Source organism: Mandrillus leucophaeus, unplaced genomic scaffold (genome assembly GCF_000951045.1).
Source record: "Mandrillus leucophaeus isolate KB7577 unplaced genomic scaffold, Mleu.le_1.0 Scaffold748, whole genome shotgun sequence".
Classification (NCBI taxonomy): Eukaryota; Metazoa; Chordata; class Mammalia; order Primates; family Cercopithecidae; genus Mandrillus; species Mandrillus leucophaeus.
In genome coordinates this window covers 82,610-101,249 of record NW_012108119.1, presented here as the reverse complement: position 1 = coordinate 101,249, position 18,640 = coordinate 82,610, and the positions used below count along the sequence as shown (strand labels likewise).

The 18,640-nt window shown below is 35.3% G+C and overlaps 1 protein-coding gene across 1 annotated transcript in view; it reads right to left on the bottom strand.

The window, feature by feature from the left end:
* Nucleotides 1–18,640, bottom strand: part of LOC105529082 (potassium channel subfamily T member 2-like) — a gene marked incomplete at its 5' end in the record, with an annotated part of 125,131 nt that overhangs the window by 38,039 nt on the left and 68,452 nt on the right. Inside the window, one exon of the mRNA XM_011966131.1 lies at nt 12,008–12,308. Coding sequence (XP_011821521.1) covers nt 12,008–12,308 — 301 coding nt within the window. The remainder of the gene's footprint in view (nt 1–12,007; nt 12,309–18,640) is intronic.

Here is an 18,640-nt window from a genome sequence, read left to right as displayed (position 1 = left end):
GGTTCACGCCATTCTCCTGCCTCAGCCTCTCGAGTAGCTGGGACTACAGGCACCTGCCACCAATCCCAGCTAATTTTTTTGTATTTTTAGTAGAGACGGTGTTTCACCATGTTAGCCAGGATGGTCTCAATCTCCTGACCTTGTGATCTGCCTGCCTCGGCCTCCCAAAGTGCTAGGATTACAAGCATGAGCCACTGTGCCCGGCCTCTAAATCTTGACTATGTTTTGAAATGTTATTTTCCACTACAAGAAAATTGAGATAACTGAAGAGATGACATATTCCAAGGTAGAAGTATGTAGTCCTACAGAGAGCAAGAAAAGTCTATCAAAGATGATTGCTAATGTGAGAAAATAACTCCAGAGACATTTAAAGAGAAACCTACTGGGCAAATTTAGGACAGCCTAATGAATAACACAGTAAGTGCAATGCATTAAAACATATCAAATATGTTTAAATATATGAGTTCATAATAATACAAAATATGGTTAAAAAAACAAAAGGGAAGAATGTAATGGACAAGTTCAGATTAGAAATTTAGAGTATGGGAAATGCCAGAGGACAAAGACAACTTTGTTACAAAATAAGCTGCAATAAAAAACTATGAGTTGGGGGATACATATATTAAAAACAACTAAATAGCAAGATGGCCGAATAGGAACAGCTCCAGTCTACAGCTCCCTGCGTGAGTGAAGCAGAAGACGAGTGATTTCTGCATTTCCAACTGAGGTACTGTGTTCATCTCCCTGGGGCTTGTCGGACAGTGGGTGCAGGACAGTGGGTGCAGGACACGGGATGCAACACCAAGCGTGAGCTGAAGCAGGACAAGGCATCACCTCACCCAGGAAGCACAAGGGGTCAGGGAATTCCATTTCCTAGCCAAGGGAAGCTGTGACAGATGGCACCTGGAAAATTGGATCACTCCCACCCTAATACTGCGCTTTTCCAACAGTCTTAGCAAAGGGCACACCAGGAGATTATATCCCATGCCTGGCTCAGAGGCTGGGGGAGGGGCACCCACCATAGTTGAGACTTGAGTACATAAACAAAGCAGCCCAGAAGCTCGAACTAGGTGGAGCCCACTGCAGCTCAAAAAAGTCTGCTTGCCTCTGTAGACTCCACCTCTGGGGGTAGGGCATAGCTGAACAAAAGGCAGCAGACACTTCTGCAGACTTAAATGCCCCTGTCTGACAGCTTTGAAGACAGTAGTGGTCCTCCTGTTATGGAGTTTGAGATCTGAGAATGGTCAGACTGCCTCCTCAAGTGTGTCCATGGCCCCAGAGTAGCCTAACTGGGAGGCACCTCCCAGTAGGGGCCGACTGACACCTCACATGGCTGGGTGCTCCTTTGAGACGAAGCTTCCAGAGGAAGGATTAGGCAGCAACATTTGCTGTTCTGCAATATTTGCTGTTCTGCAGCCTCTGCTAGTGATATCCAGGCAAACAGGGTCTGGAGTGGACCTCCAGCAAACTCCAACAGACCTGCAGCTGAGGGTCCTGACTGTTAGAAGGAAAACTAACAAACAGAAAGGACATCCACACCATAACTCCATCTGTACATCACCATCATCAAAAATCAAAGGTAGATAAAACCACAAAAATGGGGAGAAACCAGAGCAGGAAAGCTGAAAATTCTACAAATCAGAGGGGCTCTTCTCCTCCAAAGGAGCGCAGTTCCTCACCAGCAATGGAACAAAGCTGGATGGAGAATGAGTTTGACGAGTTGAGAGGTGAAGGCTTCAGATGATCAAACTTCTCTGAGCTAAAGGAGGATGTTTGAACCCATAGCAAAGAAGTTAAAAATGTTGAAAAAAGATTAGACGAACAGTTAACTAGAATAACCAGGGTAGAGAAGACCTTAAATGACCTGAAGGAGCTGAAAACCATGGCACGAGAACTACGTGACAAATGCATGAGCTTCAGTAGTCGATTCCATCAACTGGAAGAAAGGGTATCAGTGATTGAAGATAAGATGAATGAAATGAAGTGAGAAGAGAAGTTTAGAGCAAAAAGAGTAAAAAGAAACAAACAAAGCCTCCAAGAAATATGGGACTATGTGAAAAGACCAAATCTACATCTGATTGGTGTACCTGAAAGTGACAGGGAGAATGGAACCAAGTTGGAAAACACTCTCCAGGATATCATCCAGGAGAACTGCCCCAACGTAGCAAGGCATGCCAACATTCAAATTAAGGAAATACAGAGAAAACCACAAAGATATTCCTTGAGAAGAGCAACTCCAACACACATAATTGTCAGATTCACCAAAGTTGAAATGAAGGAAAAAATGTTAAGGCAGCCAGAGAGAAAGGTCGGGTTACCCACAAAAGGAAGTCCATCAGATTAACAGCTGATCTCTCGGCTGAAACTCTACAAGCCAGAAGATAGTGGGGGGCAATATTCAACATTCTTAAAGAAAAGAATTTCAACCTAGAATTTCATATCCAGTCAAACTAAGCTTAATAAGTGAAGGAGAAATAAAATCCTTTACAGACAAGCAAATGCTGAGAGATTCTGTCACCACCAGGCCTGCCTTATAAGAGCTCCTGAAGGAAGCACTGAACATGGAAAGGAACAACCAGTACCAGCCACTGAAAAAACATGCCCAAATGTAAAGACCATCGATGCTAGGAAGAAACTGCATCAACTAATGAGCAAAAGAACCAGCTAACATCATAACGACAGGATCAAATTCACATATAACATTATTAGCCTTTAATGTAAATGGACTAAATGCTCCAATTAAAAGACACAGACTGGCAAATTGGATAAAGAGTCAAGACCCATCAGTGTGCTATATTCAGAAGACCCATCTCACGCGCAGGGACACACATAGGCTCAAAATAAAGGGATGGAGGAAGATCTACCAAGCAAATGGAAAACAACAAGAAAGCAGAGGTTGCAATCCTAGTCTCTGATAAAACAGACTTTAAACCAACAAAGATCAAAAGAGACAAAGAAGACCATTACATAATGGTAAAGGGATCAATTCAACAAGAAGAGCTGACTATCGTAAATATATATGCACCCAATACCAGAACACTCACATTCATAAAGCAAGTCCTTAGAGACCTACAAAGAGACTTATACTCCCACACAATAATAATGGGAGACTTTAACACCCCACTGTCAACAGTAGACAGATAAATGAGACAGAAAGTTAACAAGGATATCCAGGAATTGAACTCACCTCCTCACCAAGCGGACCTAATAGACATCTACAGAACTCTCCACCCCAAATCAACAGAACATATGTTCTTCTCAGCACCACATTGCACTTATTCCAAAATTGATCACAAAGGAAGTGAAGCACTCTTCAGCAAATGTAAAAGAAAAGAAATTATAACAGACTGTCTCTCAGACCACAAACAAACTAGAACTCAGGATTAAGAAACTCATTCAAAACTGCTCAACTACATGGAAACTGAACAACCTGCTCCTGAATGACTACTGGGTGCATAACGAAATGAAGGCAGAAATAAACATGTTCTTTGAAAACAATGAGAAAAGAGACACAATGTACCAGAATCTCTGAGACACATTTAAAGCAGTGTGTAGAAGGAAATTTATAGCAATAAATGCCCACAAGAGAAAGCAAGAGGAAGAAAGATATAAAATTGACACCCTAATATCACAATTAAAAGAACTAGAGAACGAAGAGCAAACACATTCAAAAGCTAGCAGAAGGCAAGACATAAATAAGATCAGAGCAGAACTGAAGGAGACAGAGATACAAAAAACCCTTCAAAAAATCAATGAATCCAGGAGCTGGATTTTTTAAAAGATCAACAAAATTGACAGACCACTAGCAAGACTAATAAAGAAGAAAAGAGAGAAGAATCAAATAGACACAATAACAAATGATAAAGGGGATATCACCACTGACCCCATAGAAATACAAACTACCATCAGAGAATATTATAAACACTTCTATGCAAATAAATTGGAAAATTTACAAGAAATGGATAAATTCTTGGACGCATACACCCTCCCAAGACTAAACCAGGAAGAAGTTGAATACCTGAATAGATCAATAACAGGCTTTGAAATTGAGGCAATAATTAATAGCCTACCAACCAAAAACAGTCCAGGACCAGACGATTCACAGCCAAATGCTACCAGAGGTATAAGGAGGAGCTGGTACCATTCCTCTGAAACTATTTCAATCAATAGAAAAAGAGGGGATCCTCCCTAACTCATTTTATGAGGCCAGCATCATCCTGATAAAAAAACCTGGCAGAGACACAACAAAAAAAAAGAGAATTTTAGACCGATATCCTTGATGAACGTCCATGGAAAAATCATCAATAAAATTCTGGCTAATTGAATCCAGCAGCACATCAAAAAGCTTATCCACCATGATCAAGTGGGCTTCATCCCTGGGATGCAAGGTTGGTTCAAAATACACAAATCAATAAATGTAATCCAACATATAAACAGAACCAAAGACAAAAACCACTTGATTATCTCAATAGATGCAGAAAAGGCCTTCAACAAAATTCAGCAGCCCTTCATGCTAAAAACTCTCTATAAACTCGGTATTGATGGGACATATCTCAAAATAATAAGAGCTATTTATGACAAACCCACAGCCAATATCATACTGAATGCGCAAACACTGGAAGCATTCCCTTTGAAAACTGGCATAAGACAGGGATGCCCTCTCTCACCACTCCTATTCAACATAGTGTTGAAAGTTCTGACCAGGGCAATCAGCCAGGAGAAAGAAATAATGGGTATTCAATTAGGAAAAGAGGAAGTCAAATTGTCCCTGTTTAATGATGACATGATTGTATATTTAGAAAACCCCATTGTCTCAGTCCAGAATCTCCTTAAGCTGATAAACAACTTCAGCAAAGTCTCAGGATACAAAATCAATGTGCAAAAATCACAAGCATCCCTCTACACCAATAACCGAGAAACAGAAAGCAAAATCATGAGTGAACTCCCATTCACAATGGTTTCAAAGAGAATAAAATACCTAGGAATCCAAATTACAAGGGATGTGAAGGAACTCTTCAAGGAGAACTACAAACCACTGCTCAACAAAATAAAAGAGGACACAAACAAATGGAAGAACAGTCCATGCTCATGGATAGGAAGAATCAATATCATGAAAATGGCCATACTTCCAAAGGTAATTTATAGATTCAATGCCAACCCCATCAAGCTACCAACGACTTTCTTCACAGAATTGGAAAAATCTACTTTAAAGTTCATATGGAACCAAAAAAGAGCCTGCATTGCCAAGACAAATCTAAGCCAAAAGAACAAAGCTGGAGGCATCACGCTACCTGACTTCAAACTACACTACAAGGCTACAGTAACCAAAACAGCATGGTACTGGTACCAACATAGAGATACAGACCAATGGAACAGAACAGAGCCCTCAGAAATAATACTACACATCTACAACCATCATGTCTTTGACAAATCTCACAAACACAAGAAATTGGAAAAGATTCCCTACTTAATAAATGGTGCTGGGAAAACTTGCTAGCCATATGTAGAAAGCTGAAACTGGGTCTCTTCCTTACACCTTATACAAACATTAATTCAAGATGGATTAAAGACTTAAATGTTAGACCTAAAACCATGAAAACCCTAGAAGAAAACCTAGGCAATACCATTCAGGATATAGGCATGGGCAAGGACTTCATGACTAAAACACCAAAAGCAATGGCAACAAAAGCCATAATTGACAAATGGGATCCAAGTAAACTAAAGAGCTTCTGCACAGCAAAAGAAACTACCATCAGAGTGAACAGGCAACCTACAGAATGGGAGAAAATTTTTGCAATCTACCCGTCTGACAAAGGACTAATATCCAGATTCTACAAAGAACTTATAAAATTTACAAGAAAAAATAAAACAACCGAATCAAAAAGTGGGTGAAGGATATGAACTGGCACTTCTCAAAAGAAAACATTTATGCAGGCAATAGACACATGAACAAATGCTCATCATTACTCGCCGTCAGATAAATGCAAATCAAAACCACAATGAGATACCATCTCACACCAATTAGAATGGCAATCATTAAAGAGCCAGGAAACAACAGGTACTGGAGAGGATGTGGAGAAATAGGAGCACTTTTACACTGTTGGTGGGACTGTAAACTAGTTCAACCATTGTGGAAGACAGTGTGGCGATTCCTCAAGGATCTAGAACTATAAGTACCATTTGACCCAGCTATCCCATTATTGGGTATATATCCAAAGGATTATAAATCATGCTGCTCTAAAGACACATGCACATGTATATTTACTGCGACACTATTCACAATAGCAAAGACTTGGAACCCACCCAAATCTCCATCAATGACAGACTTGATTAAGAAAATGTGGCACATATACACCATGGAATACTATGCAGCCATAAAAACGATGAGTTCATCGTTTTTGTAGGGACATGGATGCAGCTGGAAACCATCATTCTCAGCAAACTATCACAAGAACAGAAAACCAAACACCGCATGTTCTCACTCATAGGTAGGACTCGAACAATGAGAACACTTGTACACAGGAAGTGGAACATCACACACTGGGACCTGTTGTGGGGTGTGGGGAGCAGGGAGGGATAGCATTAGGAGATATGCCTAATGTAAATGACAAGTTAATGGGTGCAGCACACCAACATGGCACATGTTTACATATGTAACAAACCTGCACATTGTGCACATGTACCCTAGAACTTAAAGTATAATAGAAAATAAATGAAAATAAACAAAAACAACTAAATAAAGCTATCACCCATGTCAATGCATGGATCTTAATTGATTCTAATTTAAATAAACTAAACATTATGACATTTGCTGAAATAAGTGAATATTTAAAAACCAAGTGAATATTTGATGACAATAAATAACTACTTTTAATTGTGAAAATCCCCAGTGGTTGTGTTCTTAAAACTAGTTCTTGCTGGCACAGTGGTTCACACCTGTAATTCCAGGACTTTGGGAGGCTGAGGCTGGTGAATCACCTGAGGTCAAGAATTAAATACTAGTCTGATCAACATGGCAAAACCTCGTTTCTACTAAAAGTACCAAAATTAGGCAGGCATGGTGGCACATGCCTGTAATCCCACCTATTTGAGAAGCTGAGGGAGGAGAATCACTTGATCCCGGGAGTCAGAGGTTGCAGTGATCTGAGATGGTGCCATTGGATTCCAGCCTCGGTGACACAGTGAAACTCAAGAAAAAAAAAGAAAAGAAAAGGAAACTATTTCTTAAATTATAGAGGTAAAAACTAAACTACGTAATGTCTGAAATTTACCTAAAAATAATGCAAGAGGTGAGAGAAATGGGTGAAATTGGTGTGAGTACACATGAAACAAGACAGGCCTTTGAGTCTTTTGTTTTGTTTTGTTTTAAGACAGGGTCTCTACTGCCCATGCTGGAGTGCAATGGCATGATTATGGGTCACTGCAGCCTTGAACTCCAGTGTTCATGCAATCCTCTCACTCAGCCTCCTGAGTAGCTGGGACTACAGGCGTGTGCTACCACATCTGGCTAATTTTTTGTTTGTTTGTTTTAGTAGAGATAGGATCTGACGTTTGTTGCCTAGACTAGGCCATGAGTTGATAACTGCTGAAGCAGGATATTGGGTAAATATTGTTTCATTATACTACTCTTTCTACATTTATTCTTGTTTAAAATTTTCTTTGTCACCTAAGTCAAAAGATTTAGGTAGAATTGTACAAAAAGACACCTTTTTCTCGGGGAATATAAACATTCTTTAACCTGACATTCTTGCCATCAATCTCAGCTCATGATTTTAACTCCTAGTATGATATGAATGATGACTCAACTTCCTGTTAAAGTAACTACAAGTTTACCACATTTAAAAGCATGTATTTTTCCCTCATTTCCAAATACCTAAGCAAAGAGTTCCAAATGTGTTCAATTTCTATATTTCTAACTTTTACGCTAATGGATCAATCTTAACATTTAAACATGCTCATCTCTCTTTAGTCTTCAAAAAGAAGTAGTTTCTCTTTATTCTCCACTTTTCATCCAGCTGTTTGCACAGTTTTCATTTCTCTTTCACAATAAAGCTTCTTAAAAAAAAAAAAAACCTGCCATGGCAGAGTTGTCACCTGGTATTCATTATTTTCTTCCTTAATAGAGATCTGAGCCACCAAAAATAAAACACACATTCTTGACAATGGGATATAGTGGAAATGGTGTGTGCAACCCCTTGGTAATATCTTTCCACTGAGACAGTAATTTCTTTGCTGGTCCCTCCTTCCTTCCTTCTGGTGGAATGTGGAAAAAATGATTGGAGTTCCAATAGCTATTGTGTACAATGATTTGACTTTGGCAATGGAAATATTAGATGGTGGAACAACAAGATAGAAAACTGAATTTCCAATAACCCGGCATCCTACCATCTTGGAATATCTCCAATATCATAATCTGGGAGAGAAATAAATCCTTCAATTTTATTTAAAACATGCAACATGCCTTCTTTTTTTTTTTTTTTAAAGTGTTTACTTACTTATAGTCAGTCCTCCTAATCTATACTTACTTATAGTCAGTCCTCTTAATCCTAACTAATATGTGTAAATTCACTGTATCCAAATTCTTACTTCAAGCTATTGGATATGTAGCTTTCAATATGTAACTTTCACATGTATCATTCAACTGATATTGTCCTCTTCAAGGTCACAAATGACATATAACTATATCTTCAATACAATTTGGCACTATTAGTCATTCTCTATTTTTCTAGTTTTTCTATTTCTCTAGTTCAACAATTTTTAAGATTTTTTTTCACCTCACAGACCATAGAGGAAACGCCTTTTGTTCAGCATATTGAGGTAATAGGCAAAACTGCTTAAGACTGGAGAAAATCAACTTGAGGTGCTTAGAGGATCACCCCAGACCCCACACCTTATGAATGCAGAAGGGGTCAATGCTATGGTAAAAAAATATAAGCAATTGACAACATACTATTGTGCTCAGTTCTAGACTCCTCAGCCTCTTATTTCTTGTTTTCAAGGCTTTAACCTAAACATTCCAGAAATGTGAAAAATTTCTATTTTTGAATGGAGTCTCACTCTGTCACCTGGGCTAGAGTGCAGTGGCGCAATCTTGACTCACTGCAACCTCTGCCTCCCAGGTTCAAGCAAGTTTCCTGCCTTAGCCTCCTGAGTAGCTGGGATTATGGGTGCCCACCACTACGTCCAGCTAATTTTTAATACTTTTTGTAGAGATAGGGTTTCACCATGTTGGCCAGGGTGGTCTCGTACTCCTGACCTTGTGATTCACCCACTAATTCTTCACCTGAGGGTTATTTCATCTACTCCAGTGGCTTTAATTAAAATTTATTTAAGCTAATGACTCAAGTCTATGTACACAACTCACTTTTTTTTCTTGAGCATTAGACAAAAGAAATTCAACTTCGTACAGCGCATCACCCATTAGAAGTCTTCCAGGCACTCACAAGAGATAAATTATCTTCACCCATATGTGTTCTTCTAAGCTCAGTGAATGCCACCATCATAGATTCAGTTGCTCGTACTAGACCCCTCAAGAGTCATCTTCTGACTCTTCTTTTTCCCTCTCCTTTACATCCTTTATCCAGTAAGTAAATAATATACTCTGTTTAATTCTTTCAGAGCACCCAAATCTACTGAAAAAAAAAATCAGACTATGACTTGTCATTAAATCAATCAACAGGCAAAACAATAATTGCTTTAAATGATTCATCCTCAACGGAGACAATATCCATTATCTATCCCTAAAGAGGCAAAATGTATTGTTTTATTCTTTTTGTAAATGTGCAAAAAAATCTTACTTTTTTATGTATGAAGTACACACATACGTACAATACTCAAACAGACATGCAGTATAACTATGGCACTAGTCAAATGATAGTTCTGGGCTAAGAACTTTATTATTCATTATCTAATTTGTCTCTCACAACAAATCTATGATATAGGTATCACTATTATTTTCATTTCACAGATAAGAAAATAAGCTGAGAGGTTAAATAATTTAACAAATCTATTGGCTGACACTAGAATATGAGTTTATAAATACAGAGGTCTTGTCTGAGGAGGTCGTTTTTCTATTCCCAGTGCCCTGGCACAGAGAGGGCAGTCCAATAGTAAGGGCTGAGTGGATGAATTAATGTGAGTTAGAAATAAATGGAAAATACCAGAAGCCCATGATGTATTAGATTCCAAATCTGTTTTCATAATTACTATGCTATTAGAGATAGCCAATACAAGGTTTTGGAATGGACTGATGGATCTATGGACAAATAGATTGAGAGAATGAAGAGAGAGAGGAAGAAAGAAATGAAAAATAAAAACAAGGTGAACAGAATCTGTTCTTTTTTTCTGTAAGTGTGAAAATTAAATTAAAAAATTATAATAAAAATAAACCAGAGAGAATATCTAAATGCAAGATACGTGATAGACGTTTCATTAGCAAAAACAATACATTTTCTAATGTTTCTCTCATGCAGTCAGCTTACGCACTTTTGAGTTTCTGAGAGTCCAACTTACCTGCCACACCGCTTCCAGGACCACCCTGGGGTTACAATGTTCAGGAAAAACAGCTGGAACTTAGATAAGTAACCATCCACTGGGACTTATTATTAAAAGCAAAAATAGCTGAATAATAACTAATAAAAGTACACATATATGGGACTATAATCCTTTAAGAATATAATCACATTCCATGTCAGTTAATTGGTAGATAGCTATTAGTGGATTTCTACAATGACGATCTTACTTTTTCTTTTAATTTGCTTCTTAATGTAAGACATTAAATGTGGTTATATTAAAATTACTTGTCACAGATGAATCTGGGCTACGGTTAAGTAAGTATCATATAATTATGAACTTCAACTATATATGGAGTTCTGACTACAACACATTTTAACTGTATGTCTTTGAGCAAAGTCTTTAACTTCTAAGAGTCAAAATTCTGAAGGGTAAAATGAGATAACTATCAAATCAGGGTTATAAAGAGTAACGAGAAAACTCACATAAAGCACCTAGCATAGTTTCTGGAGTAGCACGCATAGCATGCTATGCATAGAGTAGTGCTAAATTAATATGTGGGTTTTTTCCTTATTCAAAGAAGCAGAGGCAACGTCTTTTAAACTCTAAGTCAATGACTAAAATTTCTTCCTAAGAACATTGCCTCATGTTGAGATTTCAATAATAAACAAGAGAAAAGGGTAAATATGGAATACCTTCTATTGGATTCTTAACTTGCATGATACTAACACTATCTGAGTTCCTGGTTTACCCATGTTACATATTTATATACATAAAATAAAACACCTTGTTTATAATTTGGTTTTCCTTTGAATGGACTAAATATCTTTTTAAAAAGTAAAATTCATACACTGATAAATGATACATTTTTAAATGTATCTTTGCATTATTTATTTAAGCTTTGCATTATTTATTTAAGCTGTGTCTATAGTGTCTATATGGCAGTTATGGATTAATATGGGAACTGAACAATTATTCAGACAGATTTGCACTATATGAGATAAAGCACTATTTGAGCTTCAAAATTAAAGCTTTTGAAGACTTTGTTTCTAAACCACATAAAGGAAACAAATTTTGTAAGAACATTTTGGTTTACCTATGGTCAGTAGAACCAGTTACTTGTCAATGCCTCAAATTCATTTTATCTCAGGCACTAGAATAAGATGATAATTACAAGGCTACCTAACTTAGGTTTTTTACTTCTAACATGAAAACACAGGGTCTGGCCCAGAGTTTTTGTGATAATTAAAATTAAGATAATTTGTGTAATGGGTTTAGCACAGTATCTAGCAGATTCAGCAAACGCTGAAAATTTTTAGCATTTTATCTTATCATCATCATTTAAATTTTCTGTAGGAGATTAGATGTATCACGAGTTTCTACTAATTGACCTGTGAAGCAAAAATGCAATTCTTTACTAAATTAGAACCCACTATATCACTACTAATGGCAAGAAATCATGAGTCCATATATACAGTAGTTTTAAAGAGCATACCATATCCCACTGTAGAAAGACCCAAGTGTTTCATTCTATTTTTCACAAGTTCAGCAAGCTCTTGTCTTTCTGACCTCCTGTAGAGGTTCAGTCGCTGCTGGGTTATTTTTTCAGCTGTTTTACCAGAGTGTTTTGGGCCTTTTCTGCTCAGTCTTCGGGCCCACTGCATGCTTTTTCTCCGCAGCAAGGGATGGTCCGACTGATCACTGGATGTGGAGTTGCGGTGATTGCCGCGGTGGTGCCCTTGTTCTCTGGAGTCTTTGGTGTCTTCCCACTCTTCTACACTGATAGATATTTGAGACTTAAAAGGAAATGGATATCGATAATTAGATACTTTAGAAATAAATGTGGCCTGAAGTTGAAATAATATTTTATTTGCCAATATATTGGCATAGTTATATTTCTACTCATGAGAGTTTTCACAGAAAGAGCAAAATCACCCCTTGGATTCTGGTTTTCCAGTACTGAGAATATTAAAATCTATGTTTCCTTGAACTTACATATAAATCAGGCAAAATAAATATCTGTATCCTCTGGTACAATTTCTTAATGAAAGTATTTAATTTTTATGCATAAAAGTTTACTTATCATAAATAGTTATTTATGATATTACTAGCACACAGTTGTTTGAAACATACAAAAACAGACATTTTATAACTTTATTCAAATGAAATCCATGTAATGGACTTTTCGAAATCTATTACAAGTATTTCACACTCAATTTAAATAATTAAGATAATTATCTTAGATTTGGAATTAATAATGTTTTTAAAGGATTTTAAATTATTGCTCTTTCTAAAGACAACACTGGCATGAACATTATAATATGTGAATTTAAAAAATTCTCTCGTATGCCCCAGAAGAAAACAAAACTCACTTTTTAAATCATGCATTTATTATTCACCGTATAAAATGCTTTTCTGACTAAAATTAAAACATATTTCAGGAAATGTTTTAAGTATTCTGAGAGAAAATATGTTGTAAATATTAATGTTTCACAAATGTACTGTGGAATCACAACTCAAATTTAAAACAGGTTGTTCTCCATAGGAGGGAAAAACAATGAACAAACTCACAAAGCCTATTACGACTTAAACTTTTATGACCCAATCTGATTTTTAAAGTAAGATGCTCTCCTTTGATTTTAAGTCTTTAATAAGCAAATGCTTACTGTTTCAAAATTGTTGCTTTTCATATTAGGAAGTCATATGAAATGCAACACTGATCAAAGAAGAAAGACTTTCTAAAAACATGCACGTGCAAATGAACAATTTCCTGAATACTATTGTACCTAAGAGCAGCATTCATGAATCTGTTAACTGTGTTTCCTTTCTACAGATGGAAGCTTGAACTTCAGTTACAACATGCATGTGTTGCTGGCTTTTAAAGTAATAGAATTTAAATTACCAATTTAAGTAACGTCAGGAAGTAGATCCAATAAAATCCTTTAAAAGTGAATATAAATTATACAGGCTCAGTCAATGCTTTATATACAATTCCCAGTTGCAAGCTATGAAATTCTCTCACACTTAATTTCATCCAAAAATTCAAATACTAATCCACATCTGTTTCAAAACAGTGCTATATCAGAGAGAGATCCAAAAAATCTTCATCTCTTCATTATAAAATAATTGAGATTAAATGATTTTTGGAAACCATATTTTATCTACCAGAACTTAATTTCTAAGCATTAAAAGTTTTTAGTACCATGGTTTAACAATAATGAACATTTTAATAAAGTTTTAACTCTACTCTCACCTACTTGATAATATACAGAAAATTCACTTCTGCGGAAGTAAAACACATAAGTTCTTAAGTAATGTCTACCACCAACAAGAATATCAATATGTATTTAGTAGTATAGTTATACTTTGTAGCAACAATGAAAATATACTATTTCAGTCATATTTAGAGACTTGCTTGCAGAATTTAATCATAATCTTAAATTTATTTGAAGGGATCTTTTTGTTCCTCTTTCTAGTCATAAGTCCCTATGAGTGATAGTTTGATTTCCTACAAATATGTGGAAATAATAATCTTGCCAAACCAAATATTAAAGATACTATGTTCATCTAATACCACTTATAATTCAAATCACAAAACCATAAATTAATAAAAAATTTTAAAGAGGAGCATAGGGATTCACTTCTTTTCCAGGTAGGAGATGAAACACTGATTTTGTGAATGCTTTTCCTTAGCCATGTGTATCAGGCATCACGTAAAGTATGTATCTATGAGATGAACTGAAACCTATGTATACATTAGTTAAGCAATATTTAATAGCCTATTCAGCATTATTTTGAATTCCCCAAAAAGAAACTATTATAACTTGTACATAAAAATACATAAGAATCTCAAGTCATTTTTTCAATAATTCCATAAAATAAGTAACATTTCTTTACTAACCTCACTTTAACCACAGTAAAAAGAAATGAGAAGAATTTGAGGGTTAATTTTAGGAAATCCAAACCCAAAACACATAAGTTGTTCTTTACATGTTTGGAATTTGCATTCCTTTCTCTCATTCTTCCAACAGGACATAATAAAAAGTACATTAAGTTTATGTGTATAATATACACAAATTTGAGTTCTATTTTGAATGATTCCTAACTCTGTCCCTACAATAATACTGCACAGCCCTTATAAAAAAGTGAGGATAATGATAACCATCTTCTATTTGACAGAAATGTGAAAATTCATATGACATTAATATATAAAGAAAACATCTGTCAACCGTAAACTTTCACATATACAGTAATACCATTAATAGATCCTTGTAAAATTATCCACAATATCAATAACATTAGCAATAAACATTTGTTACTCTATTCCTTGGATACTGAATGTGTGTGTGCTTGTGTGTGTGTGTTTCCATGTTTTAATAGGAGGTCCATTTATAAATATACTTTCCTTATGTCATTTCTTCTTCTAGTTGCAACTCTCTTGTGTTTTAAACATAGTATCATAATCTAGTGGGAATAATATAGTGCTGGACAGATAACAGTGCCTTTATAGTAGGACCTTCTCCTGAACTCAGTGTCACAATAATAGAATGGTAAAATGCAAGGTTTTAGCATCAGATAGACTTGAGTTTAAATAACAGTTCTTCCACTTACCAGTTTGCCTTCTTGGTTATGTAATCTAAGCTCTCTAACACTATTTCTATTTCCCTCTCTAAAAAATTGTCAATCTATTATTACATTATTACTTTGCCTACCAAATTTTTCTGAAGACATAAAAGAGATAATGCATGAAAAGGCATTGTAAGATGTCTGTCTTAGAAAACCCCCAATAAATATTCATATTTTGTGGCTAATGACCTTGTATAAAAGGAGAGTAAAAGGGAGAAAATAATGTGAAATAATTATGATGGGTATGCAAAAAGTGAAAAATGGGGATGAAAAAGAGAGGGAATCATTCACATTTTTGGTTCACTTTTCTCTATCATTAGACTTCTGAATAAATCAAGGTGCTAAAAACACATTCTTGGGGATAAAGATTTCTTGGTTAAAGTTTAGTAAATTTAAACAAGAGAATAAATTTTAAAGTGAAGGTGAGTATTTTTCATTCTGCACAGTTTCTATGAATTATTTTGTACTTTTCCATGGAATAACTAGAGAACTCTAACTTTTTTGTCAGGCACATAATATAATCATTAACTTGAAAAATCAAAATTTAATACTAATGTTTGTGAGAAAGATGAAAATATATTTGCATATGTAAATGAAATTCTCCTGGTAATATATACAGTTCAATGAAGAAGTGAAAAATTGATGACTACTACAACAATTTCTATACAAATTTAAAATATTATCATTTTCTAAAACTTATATTACTTCCTAAATATTTATCATACTTAATATGATTTTTAAGACTAAGAGTATTTCTTCACATGAATAATAATTAAAAACGTAATAAATAAGAAAATGTTTCTTATGCCTAAAATAGCTGATTATGTTATTGTTTTCAGGAAAGTAGAAAATGTCAGATACACTAAATACATCACTCTTTTCCACACTCTTCACACACACATCAAAGTGACTCAGTTCAACTTCCTCCTGATTTTTTACTGAACAGTTATTCACGTCATAGGTTATTGAGCAATCTATAGAACAATGTAATATTTTAAATAAACCAATTCACTCAGTAGTTTGAAAAATGAGTGTTTGTAATCTGGACTCATGACTCCCTTAAGGATAGTTTTACAGACTTCATAATACTCTAAACTGTGTTATTTGATTTATGATTGAAGTCAGAACTGTTGCCAAAGGAGAAAAGAAAATGAAATCACTAAAATGTGCTAGTTTAACATTTTCTCAAAGAATCCTTATCTGATATTTTCCATTAAATAAAGGTTAAATTATAAGAATACTTGAGAGATCATCGAAATTTAAATATATAAGCACCAAGGCTAGTGACTCTGAGTCCACTGAAAGCTTATTTTTATTTAAAAAATAATCTAAAGAAAGATGTTTCACCAATTTCCAAAGCTCGATTTAATATGTACATGTGGTCTGCGATCTATGCAGAGAGAGAAAATAGCTAGTTACACTGTATATTGATGCATTTCCAAATTAATTTTGGAATCAAAAACACAATTATAAAACAAACAATCTTATAGTGTAAAAAATGTTGAATTTAGAATCAAATAAATAAGCTGTATTTTCAACCACCTCAGGAAAATATTTTATGACCTTAAGCAAATCACTGACATTCTTAGAAAATAATCTAATTTTAGACAGGAAAATGCCCTGTCTTCATGACAAGAAAACACAAAATTTGTAAGAACCTAGTATTTAAACTCTAAAGTAAATTTAAAGCCAAATATTTACTAAATAAATTCATGTTCAAATAACATTTTTAAAGCCAATAATTTGATGGAATGATGAAAATTATTTTAATCTTTGATTTTCTTTTTCATACATAAAAATAAGTTATTTCATCTGTGTGGTCTTTTAGGTATCTTTCAGTTCCACCTATATATAATTCTTTATTTTATTTTAATTTATTTTATTTTAAGCTCTGGGGTACATGTGCAGAACGTGCAAGTTTGTTGCATAGGTGGTTTTGAAAATGTGGCAGATTTATACCATAGAATCCTATGCAGCCATAAAAAGGATGATTTTATGTCCTTTGCAGGGACATGGATGAAGCTGAGAACCATTATTCTCAGCAAACTAACACAAGAACAGAAAACCAAACACCACATGTTCTCACTCATAATCAGGAGTTAAATAATGAGAACACATGGATACAGGGAGGGGAACATCACACACTGGGGCCTGTCACGGGGTGGGAGGCTAGGGAGGGAGAGCATTAGGAGAAATACCTAATGTAGATTATGGGTTGATGGGTGCAGCAAACCACCTATATATAATTATATGAATATAAAATATACTCGGAGTAGGTAGAACCTCTATTACCTCAGCATTCCAATTCTATAACTTCAAAAGGCAAAATTTATGTATATGTCCAAGTGAAAAAAAAAACAAATTCTCTATTAAGAAATAATATTAAATAATCCACAAATTCATGCTAGTGATTTTTCACTACTATCAAATGAAGCCCCTCTTTCTCCACCCAACTTCATCTACATTTTGATTATTATCTCTAAAAGAAAAATCAAATATAGTTACTGTTATATTTCTGGTTATTTCCATCTCTTTTATGATACATTTTTAAGTTTACACATTAACTTGCACATTTACACCTCTTTGATGACTTGGTTTTACTGCATTGTGTGTATATAAGTATGTGTGTGTGTTTTTAATCCAGTCTCTGCTTTCTACTTATACTATGGTATCTGTGGAATTTGGAATCTAGCTAATTTATTATATTGGCATTCTTTCTCATCCTGCTGGTGATTTTTTTTTCCTGAACTTTCAAAGCTGTCATTTGGAAACAGCTGGTTTATAAGGCTTCAATTTCTTAATGCTTTTCTTATTGCTTTAAGCCCAGAAAAATCTTATGTTTTTGTTCCCATTTTATAACATTGAATATTAATATCATGTAACTGCTAACCACTTGATGGCTGCCTGCTCTTAGAACTTAAATAATGTATCTGTGTTAAAAAGAACAAATTGAGAGGGGACTTTGTCATTGTGTTTAATGGTTTGTCTTATTATACTAGGAATTCTAGTGATGCAATTCATAAATGTGTGGATAACAAGCAGAAGGTATATACATTATTTACTGACTTTTCATTACTTATTTAGAAATTTAAGTCTTCCCCATCAGCTCAAGATATGGAGACATTCATTTACCATATTCTTCTCATCATAAATAGTCTGCCTCCATTTTTGACGTTAGACTGCTGGCTGCTTTCAAGTGCCAACACTCTTCCTTTCCCTTCTGCCCTATAGATGGGGAGGCTGGTAAGTCCCAGTCTATGTGTAGGACCTCATTCCAGCCCCAATGTATATATTTTTTTATTTTAAAAAGTATGTATGTATGTATGTATTTATTTATTTTAAGACAGGGTCCTGCTCTGTTGCCTAGACTGGAGGGCAGTGGCAGGATCTCTGCTCACTGTGACTTCCACCTCCCAGCTCAAGCAATCCTCCTGCCTCAGTCTCCCGAGTAGCTGGGACCACAGGCGTGGACCACCACGCCTGGCTAATTTTTGTATTTTTG